The 20,710-nt window shown below is 37.1% G+C and overlaps 1 protein-coding gene across 2 annotated transcripts in view; it reads right to left on the bottom strand.

Annotated features, from left to right (window-relative positions):
* The window catches only part of RSF1 (remodeling and spacing factor 1), a 161,460-nt gene that overhangs the window by 45,162 nt on the left and 95,588 nt on the right, over positions 1-20,710 (bottom strand). For both annotated transcript variants that reach the window (XM_047879204.1, XM_047879203.1), the window contains exon 5: positions 13,590-13,744. In XM_047879204.1, coding sequence (XP_047735160.1) covers positions 13,590-13,744 — 155 coding nt within the window. The remainder of the gene's footprint in view (positions 1-13,589; positions 13,745-20,710) is intronic.

Here is a 20,710-nt window from a genome sequence, read left to right as displayed (position 1 = left end):
ATTCCCCTGCTCCTCTGTCCTTTTTGTCCCTTGAGTTGTCATTCTGATCTATAGTCTTCATCAGATTCAAGTTCAATTTCTGTGGCAAAACTACTTCACTGATGATGTATTCTTTACCAAAAGGCATTAATGTCTGATTTTATTCTTTTTATGAGGTTAATAGATACTGATGTTCCCTAAAACCTTTATCAGGAATTGCAAAATGAGGATATTCCCATCCTATCATTCTTCCATCAATGACTTGTTGGAATAAATTCTATAAACTTTACTAATTCACTATTTTGCTACACAATGGTACAATTCATACAGAAAAGGCAGGATGAATGATTCTTTTCATTTAACAATTTTCAAAATAATAACTTGGTCTCCACTGACATTCTCCAAAGGTAACCAATTTTTCTTTTAGTGTCATAATGAAATCACGGATTTAAGATATATTCAATTATACTTTAATCCATTATAAGTATTATTCTTGTTGATGCTTAAATTGTCCTGTCTTTGGCAGTGAAAATCTCTTTAAGACCTCTTTAAGTTGGCTCCTGAATCTTTTTGACAGGACTCTGATAACATCCATACTATCTGGAATGACAAGATGTTTCTCGGCTCAGAATTGGTGGGAAACTATTTTCACAACCGAAATCCAGGTGTTAAGGCTGCTCACTACTGTTGGGTTGGCCACCGTTTCTAAGTCTTTTCAGTGGACAGAACTACCAAAGACATGCATATATTTTTTAATAAAAATAACTCATGAGTTAATGAACTAGAATTTAAATAAAAATTTAAGGGGCACCTGGGTGGCTCAGCCGGTTAAGCATCTGATTGTTGGTATCGGCTCAGGTCACGATCTCATGGTCGTGAGATCGAGCTCAAATCGGGCTCTGTGCTGACAGTGTGGAGTCAGCTTGGGATTCCCTCTCTCCCTGTCTCTCAAAGTAAACAAACAAATAAACAAATAAATATGTGAGGGGAAAACCTCATGAATTCATAATGATATTTCAGTGTTTCCTTAATCTCTTCTATCTTACATCTTATTTCTCCTGCTCCACCTGTACCCCCCAGAGAATCTTGGTTTTAAAGGATACCATGGATGATATAATTAAAATAAAATATTTTTTCCTCACGTTATATATAAAACATTCTCAGAATAACAATATTGACATCATCATCAAAGTGATTTATTAAAAAGTCAAGAAGTGCTTGTACTCTTCCCATTCTTTCTCCACTTGTTGTCTTACTATAGCTCCATTGTCAAAACACATAGCCATTAAAGACTACACATTCTTTCTCATTTCTGCCATTTAGATTTAGCTACATGTAACTACAAATTTAATGCTCACCCAACATCGTTTTTAAAATCTTTGAAATAATTTTAGACATACAGATATGTTACAAAAATAGTTCTAGTACTTTCACTCTGTTTTTCCTAAAGTTAAGAACCTACATGTTCCATAGTATAATTATCAAAACCAGGAAATTAACATCAGTAAAATACTATTAATTAAACAGATTTTATTTAAATTTTGCCAGTTTTCCCCCCAATATCTTTTCTGTTTAAGGTTTCAGGTCTCATTTTGTTCTTATGTTCTTGCCTCCTCCAATCTTTGCTCCTCATTCTTTCCCTGTTTCTTCTAACTTTGACACAGTTAATTTATAGAATACCTCTTAATTTGGGGTTTTAATTAAAAAATTTTAATATTTGTTTTTGAGAGAGACAGAGTATGTATGAGTGGGGGAGGGGCAGAGATGAAGACACAGAATCTGAAGCTGGCTACAGGATCTGAGTTGTCATCACAGAGCCTGACACAAGCCCTGAACCCATGAGCCCTGAGATCATGACCTGAGCAGAAGTCAGACGCTCAATCGACTGAGCCACCCAGGTGCCCCAATTTGGGCTTTTAAATGTTTTCTTGAAATTATACATTTTTGACAAAAATTCCATAAGAGATGCTGTATATTACACCAGAGAATACATGATGTTAATACTTCAATCACTTGGTTAAGGTTCTGTTGGCTGGTTATGCTATTGTAAAATTATCATTTTTCTTTTTCTAACAGGTAAAGCATCTTGGGAAGATGCTTTGAAATTATGCTAATACTCCTCCACAAACTATAAACGACTGATTTTAGCATCTGTCAGAGAGCTTGCCTATATCAATGATTACTGTAGTGTTTCCACACTGGTGATTTTTTATTTCCCTCATTCCTTCTACATTAATTAACTAATATTTGTCTGCAGGGAAAAGCTATCCCTTCACTTTATTTATTTATGCAATTATGTATTTATATAAGTAGAAACTTATGGGCATTTATTTAAATCTATGGTTTAAATCTATCTATCAGTATATATGTAGTAAAACAGTTTCTGCTTTCACCACTGGGTGCTCTTTCTGGTTGGCACCTGTGTCTTACTGATATGCCCAAATTCTTTTCTGAGCACCTCTTTAGTTTCTCGCATTCTAAAATGTCCCGGGTTCATCTTGTATTTTCTCTGCCCATCACCAGAATCAGTCTGAGGAGCACTGGTTCTTTTTATTGGAGAATGATTTTTTGAAATAAAAATCTAGAGGCTAAAATAGTGCTCACTGCTACTGGGGCATCATTGTTCTTAGATTACTCTCATAAACAGAGGTAGGAAACATACACATGAATATTAAGCCATACAAATGAACATATTTACATGTATTTTGACAACATACAGCACTGATATTGTGATAGTCATTCTGGCTATCTGAAGCTCGTTTGTTTGAAGATTTCTTAAGTACTGTTTTTTAATTTTTTAATGTTTGTTTTTGAGAGAGAGACAGAGACAGAGTGTGAGTGGGGGAGGGGCAGAGAGAGAGGGAGACACAGAATCTGAAGCAGGCTCCAGGCTCTGAGCTGTCATCACAGAGCCTGACGCAGGGCCCAAACTCACAAGCCATGAGATCATGACCTGCCTGAACTGAAGTCAGCCGCTTAACTGATAGAGCCACTCAGGTGCCCCTGCTTGAAGATTTCTATAGAAAAGATTCATGGGAAAACAGACCTTAGACTTTGGTAAGTGTAACTGCAGTCTTTATGTGAAAGCTACTTTGGCTGGACATGAAGTCCCTGGGTCACATTTTTGTTGCCTCACACACGTTATGGCATTTTCTTCTATCATAAAGCATTGCTTTCAAATAGAGCGATGGCAGTCTGATTTTCTTTCCTCTATAAATCATGTGGTCTTTTTGCTTGGATAAACAAAGACTTTCTTTCTTCAAATCCCAATAATTTTACTGGAATATGTCCTGAAGTTGGGTGTTCTGGGTTGATTTTCCAAGGTACGCAGTGTCATTTCAATATACAGCCTAACAACTTTGTTTCAGGAGGTTTTGTTAAGCAGACTTTCGTATTTTTTTTTTCAATTTTTTTTTAACGTTTTATTTATTTTTGAGACAGAGAGAGACAGAGCATGAACAGGGGAGGCGCAGAAAGAGAGGGAGACACAGAATTGGAAGCAGGCTCCAGGCTCTGAGCCATCAGCCCAGAGCCCGACGCGGGGCTCGAACTCACGGACCGTGAGATCGTGACCTGAGCCGAAGTTGGCCGCCCAACCGACTGAGCCACCCAGGCGCCCCCCGACTTTAGTATTTTTGTCTGTTCCCTTGCTCTGGTTTTCGTTTCCTTTATACTAGATGCTTGCTGATTTTCTTTCCTATCTTCAAATCCTTATTTCTTCCTGTTGAGTTTCATTAATTTTTTTCAATGTTTATTTTTGAGAGAGAGAGAGAGACAGAGTGGGAACAGGGGCGGGGCAGAGAGAGAGACATAGAGACAGAGAGACAGAGAGAGAGAGAGAGAGAGAGAGAGAGTGAGAGAGAGAGAGGGAGAGAGAGAAAGAGAGAGAGAATCCAAAGCAGGCTACAGGCTCTAAGCTGTCAGCACAGAGCCTTGATGCAGGGTTGAATTCACAAACCAGGACATCATGAGCTGAGCTGAAGTTGGACGCTTAACTGATTGAGCCACCCAGGTACCCCTCTTCATTTCTTTTTGATTAAAAAAATAATACAGCTTTTCATTTGTTATTTTGTAAAGGCACTATCTTGTGTTTGTTCACTCTGACGTTCCTTCTAGATTTTTGAAAAATCTTGACTCTTCTCAGTTCTACCACCTATGAAGTTTTCACATTTTTATAGTTTTCACATTTTGAGGGAAAGTCTTTACGATAAGCTTTCATTCGTGGCAGTGAGAGTATCCTGCTTCTTATTCCCTTTTGTTCTCATAATCCTATGGGATTTACTTTGATCCTTTTTAGTTGCTTATTTTTATGTCAAATGGATAGTTCTAATTTCATAGCTCTGGAGCTCCCCATCTGTTATTTTAGTGAGATATTCAAAACTAAAGTGATTTATTTAATGAGATCACCAAACTCTATTCCTCTCTCATACTTTTATTTGAAGTTTCTTTTTTGCATGTCTATATTGTCCCTGTCCTACTTCATTTTGATTCTATTCCTAGAAGTTTGGACAAAGCTCGGTGTGGAGTTTATTCTGGAAGGGAGCTTTGGCTGGAAAAGTTTGAGAACTCCTGAGGCCCATAGTACCCCAGCTCTTTTAAGAGCTTTGTTTCAGATACTGTCTATCATTTTTAACTTTTGCCACTGATAATATTCTTTTTTTTTTTTCTGGAGAGAGAAGAGAGCACAGGGTGATAATATTCCTTTAATGAAGGAATCTATAAAGACTCAAAAACAATACCACTGCCATTTTCCAAAAACCAAGAATAATAACTTCAATTTTTCCTTTCTAATTCAAGTCACACCAAACTTAGAATAATTTCAATAGTCAATTGAATCATGAAGTTTCTTATGCTCTTCTCTTTCCCTCTCCAATAAGCACAAATCACTCACATAAGAAGCAACATAAAATAAAAATTAAATTAAATTAAAAATAAAAATAAAGAAATGTGAACTTCAGTGTATTTTGTCTTTTATCTTGACAATTTAAGTCAGGCCTGATGTAAAGAATGATGGTGTCATAAAAATAGTACATTTTCTTTTATAAAGGGAACTGTTTAAGCTATTGAAATAAGGTGACAATAATACTTGTATTTATCTTGTCTCTCTGTATCTTTTTGGAGTGAAACGATATTTTAAAAGGTAATATAAATAGTGCACTATTTTGTGCTCGGTACAAGGACATTTTGACACCCATCCATAATCTCTAGATTAAACACCCATATCATACCAAAATATTTCTTCATAGCTGTTAACAATTAGTACCCACCCCTTCTATGGAAGGGGTTACAAACTCTAATGGCCACAGGGGCCAGACAGATAATATAAATGAATAAAGTGGGCTGAAGGTAAGAAAAACAGAATGTTAGAAACATAAATAAATTCTGTTTTTATTGAACACAATACAAATATGTATAATGCTGGTCATTATGTTTAAAATTTTAAATTCTTTTTTTTTTAATTTTTTTAATGTTTATTTATTATTGAGACACAGAGAGAGACAGAGCATGAGCAGGGGAGGGGCTGAGAGAGAGGGAGACACAGAATCTGAAGCAGGTTCCAGGCTCTGAGCTGTCAGCACAGAGCCCGACGTGGGGCTCAAACTCGTGAACCACGAGATCCTCACTGAACTGAAGTCAGACGCTTAACCGACTGAGCCACCTAGGCGCCCCATTATGTTAAAAATTTTAAAAACCTACTTAATTTATATATTTTGTTTCATAATTCATTATTCCTTTGACTTGGAATCAGAAACTGGATAATTTTTTTTCAGGAGGGGGCTGTTCATTATGACAATGTAGGGATCTAGTACTTACCACTGTTACATGCAATATAGAATTTAGCCTGGAGTCATTTAATAGGGAATTTACTACTTTATACTTTTTTTTTTTTACTACTATATACTTTCTGCTAGTAAACAGCTGTTGATGAACACTAAGTACTGGCAACACTGATACGATTTTGTATATAGGACATCTACTCTCAGGATATTCACATAATTTTTGTAATTGAATGCCAACATTATTTAGTTTTCGGTACTATACTAGTAAACTGGTGTATTCTATAGCTCTTCATAGTATTCTGTTGATACTAGTTTAGAAAGGTAAACTACGGGGCGCCTGGGTGGCTCAGTCAGTTAAGCGTCCGACTTCGGCTCAGGTCATGATCTCACGGTCCGTGAGTTCGAGCCCCGCGTCAGGCTCTGTGCTGACAGCTCGGAACCTGGAGCCTGTTTCAGATTTTGTGTCTCCCTCTCTCTGACCCTCCCCTGTTCATGCTCTGTCTCTCCCTGTCCTAAAAATAAAACGTTAAAAAAAAAATTAAAAAAAAAAAAAGAAAGGTAAACTAAACAGTATTAATTTTCCGTAAGTTTGAAGTTGGAGAACCTATTTCAGAATTCAAGCCATCATATCCATCTCTGAATACCAACTGCAGTTTAGGAAAGTGGGCCAAATTATTCCTTATCTACTACATTCCCTATTGAACCAAATTCATGAAAAACATGTGAATCAACTTATTAGTTGTATCCCAAGTATTTGAACTGTATTGCCAACCTGAATCTTTGAGAAGATATTAGTTGATAAGGTATGGATTTTTTTTTTAACCTAAATGATATTAAAAAGTTATGATTCCCGCCACTCCCCAGAAAGTTTTCATAGCACCACATCACGGCTAAGCCATCTATGGGCCACAGGTTAAGAAAAGCTTTTCTTCTCCCGAGAATTTGACTGTTGGTTAAGTTCTACTCCCTTAGTTAACTAAAAAAACTGGAATGTCAACCAGACCATCACTAGGCAACAGTGCATATGTTATCAATAACCTCTAACTGATAAAATACATCTAAACTAAGAAAAAATATAAACACATGATGGGGATGTCATACTTGGGGCACTCCTGAATGTAGGGACTCATCTATTTGGGCATGAGGACCACTGAATATATATAGCCTATAGAGTTTATTATAAGAGATACTGGCCTCTATGGAACATGAGGCCTTTAAGACAAAGCAGTTCCCACACCTATTCAATGTGAATCCCATATACTTGGTCCTGAAGTTGTCAGCGGGAAGAAGATTGCTCCTGGATTCCTGGATGGCCATATAAACTGCAACACAGACTGCAGCAAAGCCTAAACCTGTTGGCAAGCTGCTACTCCTGTTGGCAAGCTCTGTCTTACATTGATCTTAGTAGACTGATGCCAAGTGTGATCTGTAGTAGTCTTGTGGGTCCAAATGCTTAGTTGAACTGAAGATTCCTGCTGGGCACTTTGGATTATCAAACCTCATAGTGCAGAAAACTATTGCACTGTGTACATTCATTAAGTAAAAAAACTGATTCACCCAGAAGGCAGGCTTTAAGAGCTTATTCAGTTCAAATGGTTAATTACCATAACTGTGACATGTTTCACTTTAAATTTTTTATACAAAGAAACACTCAGGGGCACCTGGGTGGCTCAGTCAGTTAAGCATCCGACTTCAGCTCAGGTCATGATCTCACAGTCTGTGAGTTCGAGCCCCTCATTGGGCTCTGTGCTGACAGCTCAGAGCCTGGAGCCTGCTTCAGATTCTGTGTCTCCCTCTCTCTCTGCCCCTCCCCTGAGAAACATTTAAAACAAAATTCAAAGAAACACTCAGATAATAACACAGTGAAGTTCCATTCTTTTGTCTTCAAAATTGTGATGTGTTTACAAAATGTCATCACCACCAATTTAAGCTTTGTGTCAGACATGATCACAATGGTCAAAGAAGGATCGAATCTAGGTAACTTTTTCTCCCTCCCTCCCTCCCTCCCTCTTTCTTTTCTTTTTTCTTTTCTTTTCTTTTTTCTTTTCTTTTCTTCCTTCCTCCCTCCCTCTTTCTTTTCTTTTCTTTTTTTTTTCTTCTCTTCTCTTTCCCTTCCTCCTTCCTTCCTTCCTTCCTTCCTTCCTTCCTTCCTTCCTTCCTTCTTTCCTTCCTGTAGGCTCCATGCTGAAGCTCCAATACGGGGCTTGAACTCATGACCCAGAGATCAAGACCTGAGCAGGGACTGAGTCAGATGTTTGACTGAGCTACTCAGGCACACCTATTTTTTTTTTTTTTTCAAGTTTACTTATTTTGAGAGAGAGCGAGAGAGAGAGCAAGAGCAGGCAGGAGCAGGGCTGAGAGAAAGGGAGAGAGAAAGAATCCCAAGCAGGCTCCACCTGAAGAGCTCTGAAGAGCTCCACCAATGCAGGGCTGGAACCCATCAACGGTAAGCTCATGAGGTGAGTCGAAATCAAGAGTTGGACACTTAACTGAATGAGCCACCCAGGCACCCCAGATTTTATTTTTAAGTAATCTTTACAAGTAACATGGGGTTAAGAGATCAAGAGTCACATGCCCCTCCAGGCAAGCCAGCCAGGTGCCCCTACATTTAGATTTAAAACTAAAAAAAAAAAAAAAATTAATAAATAAAACTTTTTTCTCAATGTACAAAAAAGCCATCTCCTAAATTTGGACTCACTAAGGAACCATATTCAAATAAATATTCAAAACAAAAAGGCTCATAGATGCTACAAATAAATCACTAATATTTGTATTATATTTGTATTATATGTATATTTGCATAATATTAATATCTGTGCTTTCATCAGCTATGATACAAAATTTAACAAATGACTTAACTTCTTGTCCGTTTGTTCCTAGTAGTCTATTCACTATGAGTTAAGAGTATTTGCAACTGTACTTATGTATGCAAATACTCAGTCTAGTTGGACACATTTTTTGCTGGATCCAAACTCAACATTAAAAAAAAGGTTTTGGTACACATGTAGTATTTTTTCTTAAAAATATATAACTGCTCATCAACCAATTCAGATGGAATTGCTGAATCATTACATTGTACACCTGAAACTAATATTAACACTATATGGTAACTGCACTGGAATTAAAGGAAAAGAAAAAATCTCCATACATAACTGCTCATAATAGCATGAAGAAACACATCTTAAAATTTCAGCTCTCTCCGTCTTTCCCAATTTCTCGACCAGGTGTCTTTTCCATTACCCATCATATTACTGTGGACGGTTTCACAATACTACATGTATGGAGTGAATTATGTCCCTCCCTAAATTCATATGATAAAGCCCCAAATCCCAAATGTGGCTGTATTGGGAGACAGGGCCCTCAGTGAGGTAATTATTGTTAAATGATATCAAAAAGGTGGAGCCCTAATCCAAGAGGGCTGGTGCCCTTGTAAGAAAAGGGAAACACCAGATCACTCTCAACACACATACAAAATAGAAGAGGTCATGCGAGGGCACAGAAAGAAGGCAGCCATTTATAAGCCAGGAAGGAAGCCCTCACCAGAAACTGAGTCAGCTGGCACCTTAATCTGGGACTTTTAGCCTCCCAAACTGTGAGAAAATAAATGTCTGCTGTTTAAGCCACCAAGCCTTATATTCTGTTATGGCAGATGGGGCAGACTAATACACTACACTAAGTTATATTATTTTGCCATGTTGAATTTAAGCTTTATATCAGATACCATGTTAGTAATGGCTACAAGACAATCATCTATAGCTTACTTTACCTATTATAACTGTAGGAATTGTCTTCATTGTTGCAAACAAGGAGATTCTCCCATTTTCCTTTCTCTTCTTTTGTGTTTTTCATTATTTTATAGACACATGAATATAATATTTTTTTCACTTTAACTATATCATAAGAAAGAAAAAATATAAGTACTCGGCTAAGCTGCTGAGACTAAGCCCAAGCTTAGGGGATGGAAGAGAGAACTAAGGTAAAGCAGAGAATGAGAATACTAAGGAGGGTCAACCATTATTCAGGTACAGTCCATTGTTGATAGGCAAAAATAATGCTCCATAGTTACCAACTCTTCTAATTTCCAATTTTAAATGTTCACAGCTAATTCAAATCAAAAAATAAAAAAAGGACACACATGAAAACATGTTTCCACAAAAATCTGTACATGGATGTTCATAGTAGCATTATTCATAATAGCCAAAAAGTGGAAACAAGTCAAATGTCCATCAACTAATAAATTAACAAATGTGGTATATCTATACAAGGAAATATTATTCATAATAAAGAATTAAGTGCTGATACATGCTACAACAAGGGTAGACCTTGAAAGTGAAAGAAGCAGCAGTTTTGCCATGCAAAAGAAGTCAGACACAAAAGGCCCTATGTCGTATGATTCCATATATATGAAATGTTCAAACCAGGCAAATCCACAGAGACAGAAAGTAGATTAGTGGCTTCTAGGGGTTAGGGGAAGATAAAAAATGGCAAGTGACTGCTTAATTAAGGTTACAGGGTTTCTTTATGGGATGATGGAAATGTTCTATAATTAGATGGTAGTTATGGTTGCACAACATTGTGAATATACTAAAAACCACTGAATAGTACACTTCAAAATGGCAACTTTTACATTAATTAAAAACAAAACAAAAAACAAAGCAGCACTTGCTTTGGACAAATGAAAATAAACACGTTTTCAGGCCAAATCAGACTTGCATGCTGCAAATCTACAATTTCAACTCTCTATTAAAGATTCTCAAATGATATTTAAAAAAAAATTTTTTTTAATGTTTATTTATTTTTGAGACAGAGAGGGACAGAGCTTGAACGGGGGAGGGTCAGAGAGAGAGGGAGACACAGAATCTGAAACAGGCTCCAGGCTCTGAGCTGTCAGCACAGAGCCTGACGCGGGGCTCAAACTCACAAGCCGTGCCTAACATATAGGCAGAAGAGTATGACTGCAAAATTTAACAAAAGAAAGACTTTTTCCAATTAGCAGAAGAAAACTAAAATAAAGGTTAGGATTTCCTTCAACTTTGTTTTTCCCCATAAAATTTCCTTTTTTAATTTTTTCATCCCTTCTAAATTAGAATACAGTATCTAACATGGAGTAAAAATATAGATTCAACTTCATGGCATCCTGTAAGTAACTTCCAGGTAGTATATCACCTAACAAAATATCCTGGGTCTTAAACAGAGAAGGACTTAAGTTATACCTAACACTTGCTTTGCAATCTATTATAGTCTGAGAATAATAGTCAACAAATTTTAAAGAGCTTCAAGCTCTTACAGTAGTAGTATGACTGACCCTAATGTGAGTGTGAAAAAAATGAGTGTCAGCAGAACTTGGAAAAAGGATCAAGATTAGGAGATTCTAGATGGCCCTGAAGAATAACTAGAATTTCCACACTGGAGTAACATTATCTCGAGATAAAAGCATGATAAGACACGGAAAGAATGCCCAAGACACCAGGAGAAAATAAAGAAGTCTAGATAATCTGGAACCAGTGATCCTGTAAGAAAACAGGCCAGACTAGGAGATTCTGAATGGCAGTTTAAGAAATTCAGACTTTTTCAAAGGCAATTCTAATTACATTTGAAATTAAAAAACCAATTTAATTATTTAGTTAGTGAATGTTTTTGGACATATGATGCCATTTTTGGATCTTTTTTCTGCCTATTTTTATATGTAATGCATTTCTTCTTGGCATGTATATAAAAAGTAATTTTCCTAAGGTTAGACACAAAGCATGACAATTTAACAAAGAAAAATCTATTTCAGTTGCAAGAGTAAGAGTAACTGTTTTATTCTTTATTCATTTCCTGTTTATTTTTTCCTCCCTGATGTCTGATTTCCGAATATCCCCCTAGCCCCCCGCCCAAGGGGGGCTATATCTAATAGTTTGTTTATATCTAATAGTAATAAAAATGACAAGCCCAGAATCCCATTTCTTTGGTCTTGGTTGGAACAGAACATAATTACACCTGAGAGGATAGAGTAAGAGATAGGGCTTTGGGGGCTGAATAAAACTGTCTACTACAAATTATATGTTAGTGCAGCATCGAAAGTACAGGCACTCTGGACAAAGACCCGAAAGACTGCCCAAGTGTGAATACTGGGTGCACCACTAACAGGTTATGTGACTCTGGGAAAGTCACTCAAACCTCTCTGTATCGAGTTTCTCTCATCTGAAAACAACAACAATGAACTAATGCCATGCCTAACAGTTGTTGCGAAGATTATATGACTTACTCTATGTAAATCACTGAGAACAGTGCTTGACACATGGGCAGTGGTATGTGCCAGCTATTTTATCCACTTTAGTGTAAGCTTCACAAAGACAAGGATTTCAGTCTTTGTCTACTAAAATGGTGTTTGGAACACAGGTGTACAGTAAGTATTTCTTGTCAGATGCTTAATGAACTGAGCCACCCAGGGGGCCCCTCGTTGTGCTTTCTCTTAACTCTTGAGGGTGATAACATCAGCATTCACTAAGGAGTAGTGAAAGACTTTGTTGTATTTTTGAACAGACTTTGAAAGACTCTGTTGTATTTGAAACAAAACAGCTTTTTGAAAGACTGTTGTATTTAGACAAATACAAGGTTAGGAGGAAACTGCCTCTATAACCTTTTGCTATTCAAAGTGTGGTCCTTTGACCAGCATCATCAGTGTCACCTAGGTCCTTATTTAATATGGCAAATCGGCAGCCTCACATCAGATCAACTCAATCAGTGTCTGCACTATAAAAAGATCACCAGGTAAACAGCATGTCTATTAACATTTGAGAAGTACCGCCCTAGATCACTCTAGTTGAAGACTATAGGTGATATAAAGATCAGGGTTTAAATCTAGACTCTGACACTTTATTATCTATAGCAGTGAGGGCAAGTTTATAAACTTCCTAATTCCCTCAACTCTAAAATCGAAATAATAGTAGTAGTTACTTCAAGGAGCTGCTATGATGATGAAATGAAAATGTACACACAGCATTTTGTGGGCTGCACTGTAACATGACTAGTGGGAATATAAAATGGTGCAGCACCTGTAAAAAACGGTATGGCAGATCCTCAAACTACCATATGATTCAGCAATTCCACTTCTAGGTATATACCCAAGAGAAGTGAAAGCAGGAGCTCGAACAGATATTTGTACACCTGTGTTTGTAGCAGCACTATTCACAACAGCCGAAAGGTGGAAGAAACTCAACTGTCTACTGACAATGAATAAATAAAAACATGACACACATACACAGTGGATTATTACTCAGCTTGTCATTATGCTAGGTGAAATTAGCCAGTCACAAATGAACAAACAGTCTATGATTTCTTGAACACAAGATTCCTAGAGTCAGGCAAACTCAGAAAGTAAAATGGTGGATGCCAGGGGCTAGGGAGAGGGGTTAACAGGTACAGAGTTTCAGATGGGGAGGATGACTCCGGAAACAGATGGTGGTGACAGATGCCCAACAACGTAAATGTACTTCATGACACAGAATTGTACACTTAAAATGATAAATTCTATGTTATGGTCATTTTACTCCAATGATAAAAAAGAGTTCACTAAGTATCTTTGCATTCTTAAAATAGTAAAAATGTTTTGATGATCTGAACATGTTTTATTTAAACTTTTTAAATGTTCAATATAAAAGATGATAGTACTCAATGGCTTTTTGCTTCTTATTTTTCATTAAAGAAAAGAAAAATCAACCTCCTTCTACAGGAAGACTTCAACTTTTCAAATTGAGAGAATTCTAATTAATACAGCTGGAAGCAGGAGTAGAAGAAGAGAGAAGAAATTACAAAACAAAGCAAAACAAAACACACAAAAAAAACCTTGTTTAGGTGCTTCTTCCTCCTTTTTAGTCTCCTCATCCTCTAAGCTGGGACTTTCCCGGGAAGAGTTGTCCTGTTGGCTAGAGTTTTTCAGTAGCACAGGATCAATCTGTGCTTTCAGGAGGGCAAGAGTCTCAGCCAACTCGTTTCGATTTCTAAATAAGGGAAAAAACAAAACAGCATAAAATTCTTAATTCTGTTCTAAAGAGCTTTCAAAATAATACCTATTAGAAATTAAAATAAAAAGAAACACAATCAAGAACACCCAAAACCCTGGTACACCTCATCTTAATTAACTTGAATTTAAGTACTAGGAATTAATGCATATTAAATATACTATTCTGCAAAAGGAAGCAATCTATACTCTCTATTGATTAAAATGCCAATGCAAATCTCTTTGGCTGAAAAGAACAGTAGGAACAAAATTAAAATTCAAAATCTGGTAATTTTTAAAAGTAGTATGCAATCTCTAAGAAGTACAAAAGCAATGTCAAATTTCCCTGAAGAGGCATTTGTTTTAAACAAAATGATTCAAGTTAAAAAAAAAATTTTTTTTTAAACATTTATTTATTTTTGAGAGAGACAGAGACAGAGTGCGAGCTGGGGAGGGGCAGAGAGAAAGGGAGGCACAGAATATGAAGCAGGCTCCAGGCTCTGAGCTGTCAGCAAAGGGCCCAATGTAGGACTGGAACTCATGAACTGTGAGATCGTGACCTGAGCCAAATAACCGACTGAGACACCCAGGTGCCCCAAAATGATTCAAGTTCTTGATTCATTTGTAAGTAAGAAAGCTTTTCCATCTACAGAGAGAATAACATTTGATGCTGTTATAACATTATGATCCAGGTCTTTATGAATAATTACAGCAAAGTCAGCTCTTACAACACAGTTCAAAAACCTAAGAATTTAGGAAACTGGATGTTGTTCTGTTAATTATAGTTTGCAACTACAAGAAGAGACTTCAATTTCAAAAAAAAAATACAAGAAAACCCTGGGGCACCTGGGGGGCTAAGTCGGTTGAACATCTGACTTCGGCTCAGGTCATAGTCTCACAGTTCATGAGTGCAAGCCCCACATCTGGCTCGCTGATGCCAGTGAAGAGCCCACTTCAGATTCTTTGTCGCCCTCTCTGGCCCTCCCCCATTTGTGCTCTCTCAAAAATAAATAAACACTTAAAAAAAAATACATGAAAATCCCAAATAAATAAGATTTAACCTATCAATTCTCTATTTTTACTACCCAGACCAGAACTGTGTGAGAGATGATTGATTTAAATGCTGCCTATAGACAAGAAAACTCACTTGGGTATTTCTCCTCCCCAGATAAGCAATGTGTAAAAGTGAAGAGAACAATGAAACCCTGGACTAAGAGTTGGAAAAGTCAGCTCTAGATCTGCCACTGAGTTAATTAATACCATGATCTTCCCATCTGTGTTGTCAAAGCAATGTGTATACATCTCTAATCCTATGTAGTTTGTATTCAAATGAAATTATTTCTGTTCTTATCTGCCATGCCATACATGTCTCTATCCTGTCCCCTTCTACCTCCATCCCAGCTTAACTCTGGTGACAGTAGGGACACTGACTTATGAAGTAGGCTCTTAAGGAAATATTTAATGAATGAATAGAATCCCTATTCCTAACCTAGATGACTGTGTCCCTGGACAAGTCATAGAGCTTCAAAAGGCCTCAGCTTCCTTATCTATAGAATAAAAGACAGGATTCGCTCAAATATTATTAAAACAGCCTCCTAAGGAAGTAATAAAATTGTCACTGATGGGAATATTAAAATTTTGTTACTGTATATGGTAATGAACACACAAGTTTATACATATTATTGTATATGGGAATGAATTCACAGGTTACCACATTACAAATAAAGTGAAGTTCTAGAATTATAAATTATCTAATAGTAGGAGGTCAGATTAAGATGCTCTTTCAGGATGCTGGCACTGCCTCCACATTACAAAAAGTAACTTAGAGATAAGTTAGAGATATTAAATAAATTTAGTTTTGGCAAAGTTCACATTTCCTATAACTTCATTACACCAACCTGCTTCTAACCTAAGACTCTATCCACTTAATGTTATTACTTCTCTTAGTACACTGAGAATGCCACATGTACAAAGTGTCTCAACCTTCTTGTTATTTTTTGAAGTCATGCTGGGAACTGAATATATTAAGTTATTCACTGTATCTATTTAAAAAAGTTTCCAAACATAAGAAAAGAACCAATACTACCACAAAATCCATGTTAATTATTTGACTAAACAACAAAAAAACTTAGCAGAAAAATTCATTAAAGAACTCCATAATGGGGCACCTGGGTGTCTCACTCAGTTAAGCGTCTGACTTCGGCTCAGGTCATGATCTTGTGGTTCGTAGATTCGAACCTCGCTCGGACTCTGTGCTAACAGTTCAGAGCCTGGAGCCTGCTTCAGATTCTCTGTCTCCCTCTCTCTCTGCTCCTCCTTCACTCATACTGTCTCTCTCTCTGTCTCAAAAATGAACATTAAAAAAAATTTTAATATTAAAAAAAAAAAAACCTCCGTAAAAGCTTTTAACCCAACTACTGTGTTAGAATGCAAGCCTCATGTAGTCATAATTGTATGAAAACAGACAACTACCCACATTTGGAGTTCTCCTATTTTGATCTAAAAATGAAATTTAGTATGCTAAATAAGTTTTTTAAAAATCCCAAATTTGAGGATGCCTGGGTGGCTCAGTCAGTTGAACATCCCAACTGTTGATTTTGGCTCAGGTCATGATCTCACAGTCGTGGGATGGGAGTCCCGCATTCAGGCTACTTGCTGAGCATGGAGCCTGCTTGGGATTCTCTCTCTTCCTCTCTTTGCCCCTCTCCAGTTCACATGTGTGTGTGTGTGCTCTCTCCCAAACATTTTTAAAAAATAAAAAATTAAAAAATCCCAAGTTTTGAACTAGTCAGAGGGGATTTTTATAAATAATCATATATTCAAATTATACCCCAAATTCTTATCACTATCTCCAGGAAATCTTAGACTAGACTATGGATGCTAACAATAATTCAGTGGCTCTGTTCTCCTTCCTTCCAGGGCTTGTTTTTCTCTAAAATGTTTCGTCACTCAGGTGTATTAGATATAACCCTACAGGGGTGCCTAGGTAATGCAGTTGGTTGAGCGACTGAGTTTGGCTCAGGTCATGATCTCACGGTTTGGGAGTTCAAGCCCTGCATCGAGCTTGCTGTTGTCAGGACAGAGCCCACTCCTGATCCTCTGTCCCCCAATCACTCTGCCCCTCCCCTGCTAGCGCTCTCTCTCTCTCTAAAATAAATAAAACACGAGATAAAAAAATAAAGATATATCCTTCCAAAATACCATGCTCTCTTAGAATGTCAGGTTTGCATTTCTGTTCTCTTGGCTTGAATGTGTTTCCCATAGCTAGCCAACCCTAACTATTCTTTCAAAGACAAGCATAGAATGAATAAACAAATGTGGTATATCCATGCAAGCAATACTATTTAGCCATAAAAAGGAACACAGTAATGATTCCAAGTATATTAACGAACCCTGAAACCATTATGTTCTCTGAAAGAAGCCAGACACAATGGCCACATATTACATAATTCTATGTATGTGAAATGTCTGGAATAGGCAAATTATAGAAACTGAAAGTAGATCGGCAGCTGCCATGGGCTGTGTAAAGGGAGAATGGTGAATAAAACTGCTAATGTCCAGGGTAGGCAGTACAGGGTTGCTCTGCTGGGTGGGGAAAATGTCCTGGAGTTTGAAAGCTGTGATGGCTGCACAACTTTGTGAATATACTAAAAATCACCTAAACTGTATTAAAAACAAAATTAATAGTGGCTTAGGGGCACCTGGGTGGCTCAGTCAGTTAAGCATCTGACTTTGGCTCAGGACATGATCTTGTGGTTCATGAGTTTGAGCCCTGTGTTGGGCTCTGTGCTGACAGCTCAGAGCCTGGATCCCGCTTCAGATTCTGTGTCTTCCTCTCTCTGCCCCTCCCCTGCTCATGCTTTCTCTCTCTCTCAAAGAATAAATGAACATAAAAAAAAAAAAAAAATTAATGGTGGCTTGGATAAGAACATAGCAATGAAGTGGATGAGGAATGATCAAACACTGGATACATTTTGCACAGACAGCTGTTTGGATTTGCTGATAGAGTGGATGTGAAGTGTGAGAAAAAAGACAAGTCAAGATTGTATCCCAAAGTTTTAGCCCCAAGCAGCTGAAAGGATGTGGCTGCTATTAACTGAGATGGGACAAAATGTTGAAGTGGAAAGGTTAGAAGCCCAGATTAACAGGCAGATTGATTTTGACGTAACAGATTCTAAACTCTTGTGTTTTACTATCTGTACCTTAAGTTAATTCAGACTTTGGTGAAATGGAGCATATCATCCTAATTATTATATTGTGAAAATTATTTTTCCTAGTAGTCTAAGTCTAAGGTTTGCTCAGAGTTAGAATTAGTAGTAGGGATTAAACCTTTAAGAAGCAATTGAGCTGGTAGTACAGTACAATAAAAACTTAAAAAAAAAAAAAAGACAAAACAAAAACAAAGCCAAGCATAGGCATCATCTTCTCCCAAGTATGGGTTAGGTATCTGATTCCTAAATAGCACACCAGAATGATCTCCATCAGAGATCACATTTATGATCTTATATTATCATTTGCTATTTCCCTGTATCTTTCTCTCACAATTTGGAACTCCTTAAGAAACTACATCATGTCTTTGCATTTTCAGGGCACAGCACAGTGTGAATATAGCAACTCTGTAAATATATATAGTATAGGATTACAGGGTTCGGCAATATTCTACCTTTTTTTCATCTGATTGCAAATTAATGAGGTGACAAAATAGGGAAGATAATGGAATGTGACAGTATTTCCTATGGGGGCCAAGAAACTGAAGGAAGGCATTAATGGGTAATATCCACAGTATTGATAACAGAACTTAACATCAGCGAGTGATTACTGTGTTCCGAGCACTACTCCAAGCACTTTACATGAACTAGTTCATATAATTCCAATATAACCTGATTATAAGTACTGCTGTTATTACCCCCATTTTATAGATGAAGAAAGTGAGGACACTGCAGAGATGTATAGTAATCTGCCTAAGGTTGCAGTTAGCATAGATTAAAGGCAGGACTGAATTACAGTCTGACTTCAGAGACCATCTTCTCAATCACTGTGCTATACTAGCAACATACGGTTTACAAATGTCTTTGACAGAGTCTGTAATTTTGGGTACATGAAAACTCAACCTGTTTAGAATTCAGGTTTTTGAAAATGATTGTCAAACCCTTTTAATTCTTAAAGCATTTTTATTGTATAATTTACATACTTTGAAATGAAAAGATTTTAAATGTTCAGTTAATCAGTTTTGACATTTTCATGGCTTTCAAGTTTTGGCAAGTATGAATAAAGCTGCTATAAACATTTGTGTGCAGGTTTTTATGTGAACATAACTCTTTAACTCCTTTGGGCAAATACCAAGGAGTATGGCTGCTGGATCATATGGTGTTTAATTAGGTAAGAAACCATCGGCTGTCTTTCAAAGTGGCTATGCCATTGTGCATTCCCACAAGCAATGGCAGAAAGTTCCTGCTACTCCACATCCTTGTCAGCATTTGGTGTTGTCAGTGTTCTGGATTTTGGCCATTCTAATAGGCATATAGTAGTATCTCATTTTAATTTACATTTCACTGATGACATATGATGTGGACCACTTTTCATGTGTATATCTGTTCAAATATATGTGTGTATTTGTCATCTGTATACCTTTGTTGCAAAGGAATCTGTTAAGGTCTTTGGTCCATTTTTAAATCACGTTTTCTTATTGTTGAGTTTTAAGAGTTCTTTATATATTTTGGATAACAGGCCTTTATCAAATACATCTTTGGTAAATATTTTCTCCCAGTCTGTGGCTTAGCTTTTTATTATATTGACAATGCCCTCCCAGAACGGAAATTTTTAATTATAATGAAGCCCAGCTCTTATCAATTCTTTCTTTCATGGATTGTACCTTTGGTATTGAACCAAAAAAGTTATCAGCAAACCCAAAATTGTCAATCTGCTTCTGTGCTATCTTCTTAGACACTTATAGTTTTGCATTTTATATGGAGATATGTAATTCATTAAAAAAAAATTTTTTTTTAACATTTATTTATTTTTGAGACAGAGAGAGACAAAGCATGAACGGGGCAGGGTCAGAGAGAGGGAGACACAGAATCTGAAACAGGCCCCCGGCTCTGAGCTGTCAGCACAGAGCCCAATGGCAGGGCTCGAACTCACGGACCGCGAGATCATGACCCAAGCCAAAGTCAGCCGCTTAACTGACTGAGCCACCCAGGCTCCCCGATATGTAATTCATTTTGAGTTAATTTTTCTTAAGGGTGTAAAGTGTCTAGATTAAATGTTTTACATATGGATGTCCATTTTTTCCAGCATTTTTTCTCCATTGTATTGTCTTTGCTCCTTTGTGAAAGATCAGTTGACTATATTTATACGGATTTATTTCATAGCTCCCTATTCTGTTCCACTATATACTTGTCTAGTCTTTTTTTTTTAAGTAATCTCTACGTACAACATGGGGTTCGAACTCATGACCCCGAGATGAAGAGTCACACACTCCACCAACTGAGCCAGCCAGGCATCCTTATATTTGTCTGTTCTTTCACCAATACTACACTGTCTCAATTACTGTAGCTTTATAGTAAGTCGTGAAGTTGGGTAGTGTCAGTCTTATAATTTTGTTTTTCTTCAATATTGTGTTGTCTATTTTGGGTTTCTTGCCTCTCCATATAAACTTTATTTTATGAGAGAGAGAGAGAGAGAGAGAGAGAGGCAGGTAGAGGGAGAGAGAATCTTAAGCAGGTTCCACCCTCAGTGCGGAACCCGATGTGGGGCTCAATCCCACAACCCTGGGATCATGACCTGAGCCAAAATCAAGAGTCAGACGTTCAACCAACTGAGCCACCCAGGTGTCCCTCTTCATATAAATTTTAAAATAAGTTTGCCAATATCCACAAAATAACCTCAGAGATTTTGGTTACGATTGCATTAAATCTATAGATTTTAGGTTGGGAAAAAGTGACGTTTTGGCAATATTAAATGCTCA

This window comes from Prionailurus viverrinus, chromosome D1 (assembly GCF_022837055.1).
Source record: "Prionailurus viverrinus isolate Anna chromosome D1, UM_Priviv_1.0, whole genome shotgun sequence".
NCBI classification, from domain to species: domain Eukaryota; kingdom Metazoa; phylum Chordata; class Mammalia; order Carnivora; family Felidae; genus Prionailurus; species Prionailurus viverrinus.
Note: the sequence above shows the minus strand (reverse complement) of the source record. Positions and strands in the feature narration are given on the sequence as shown.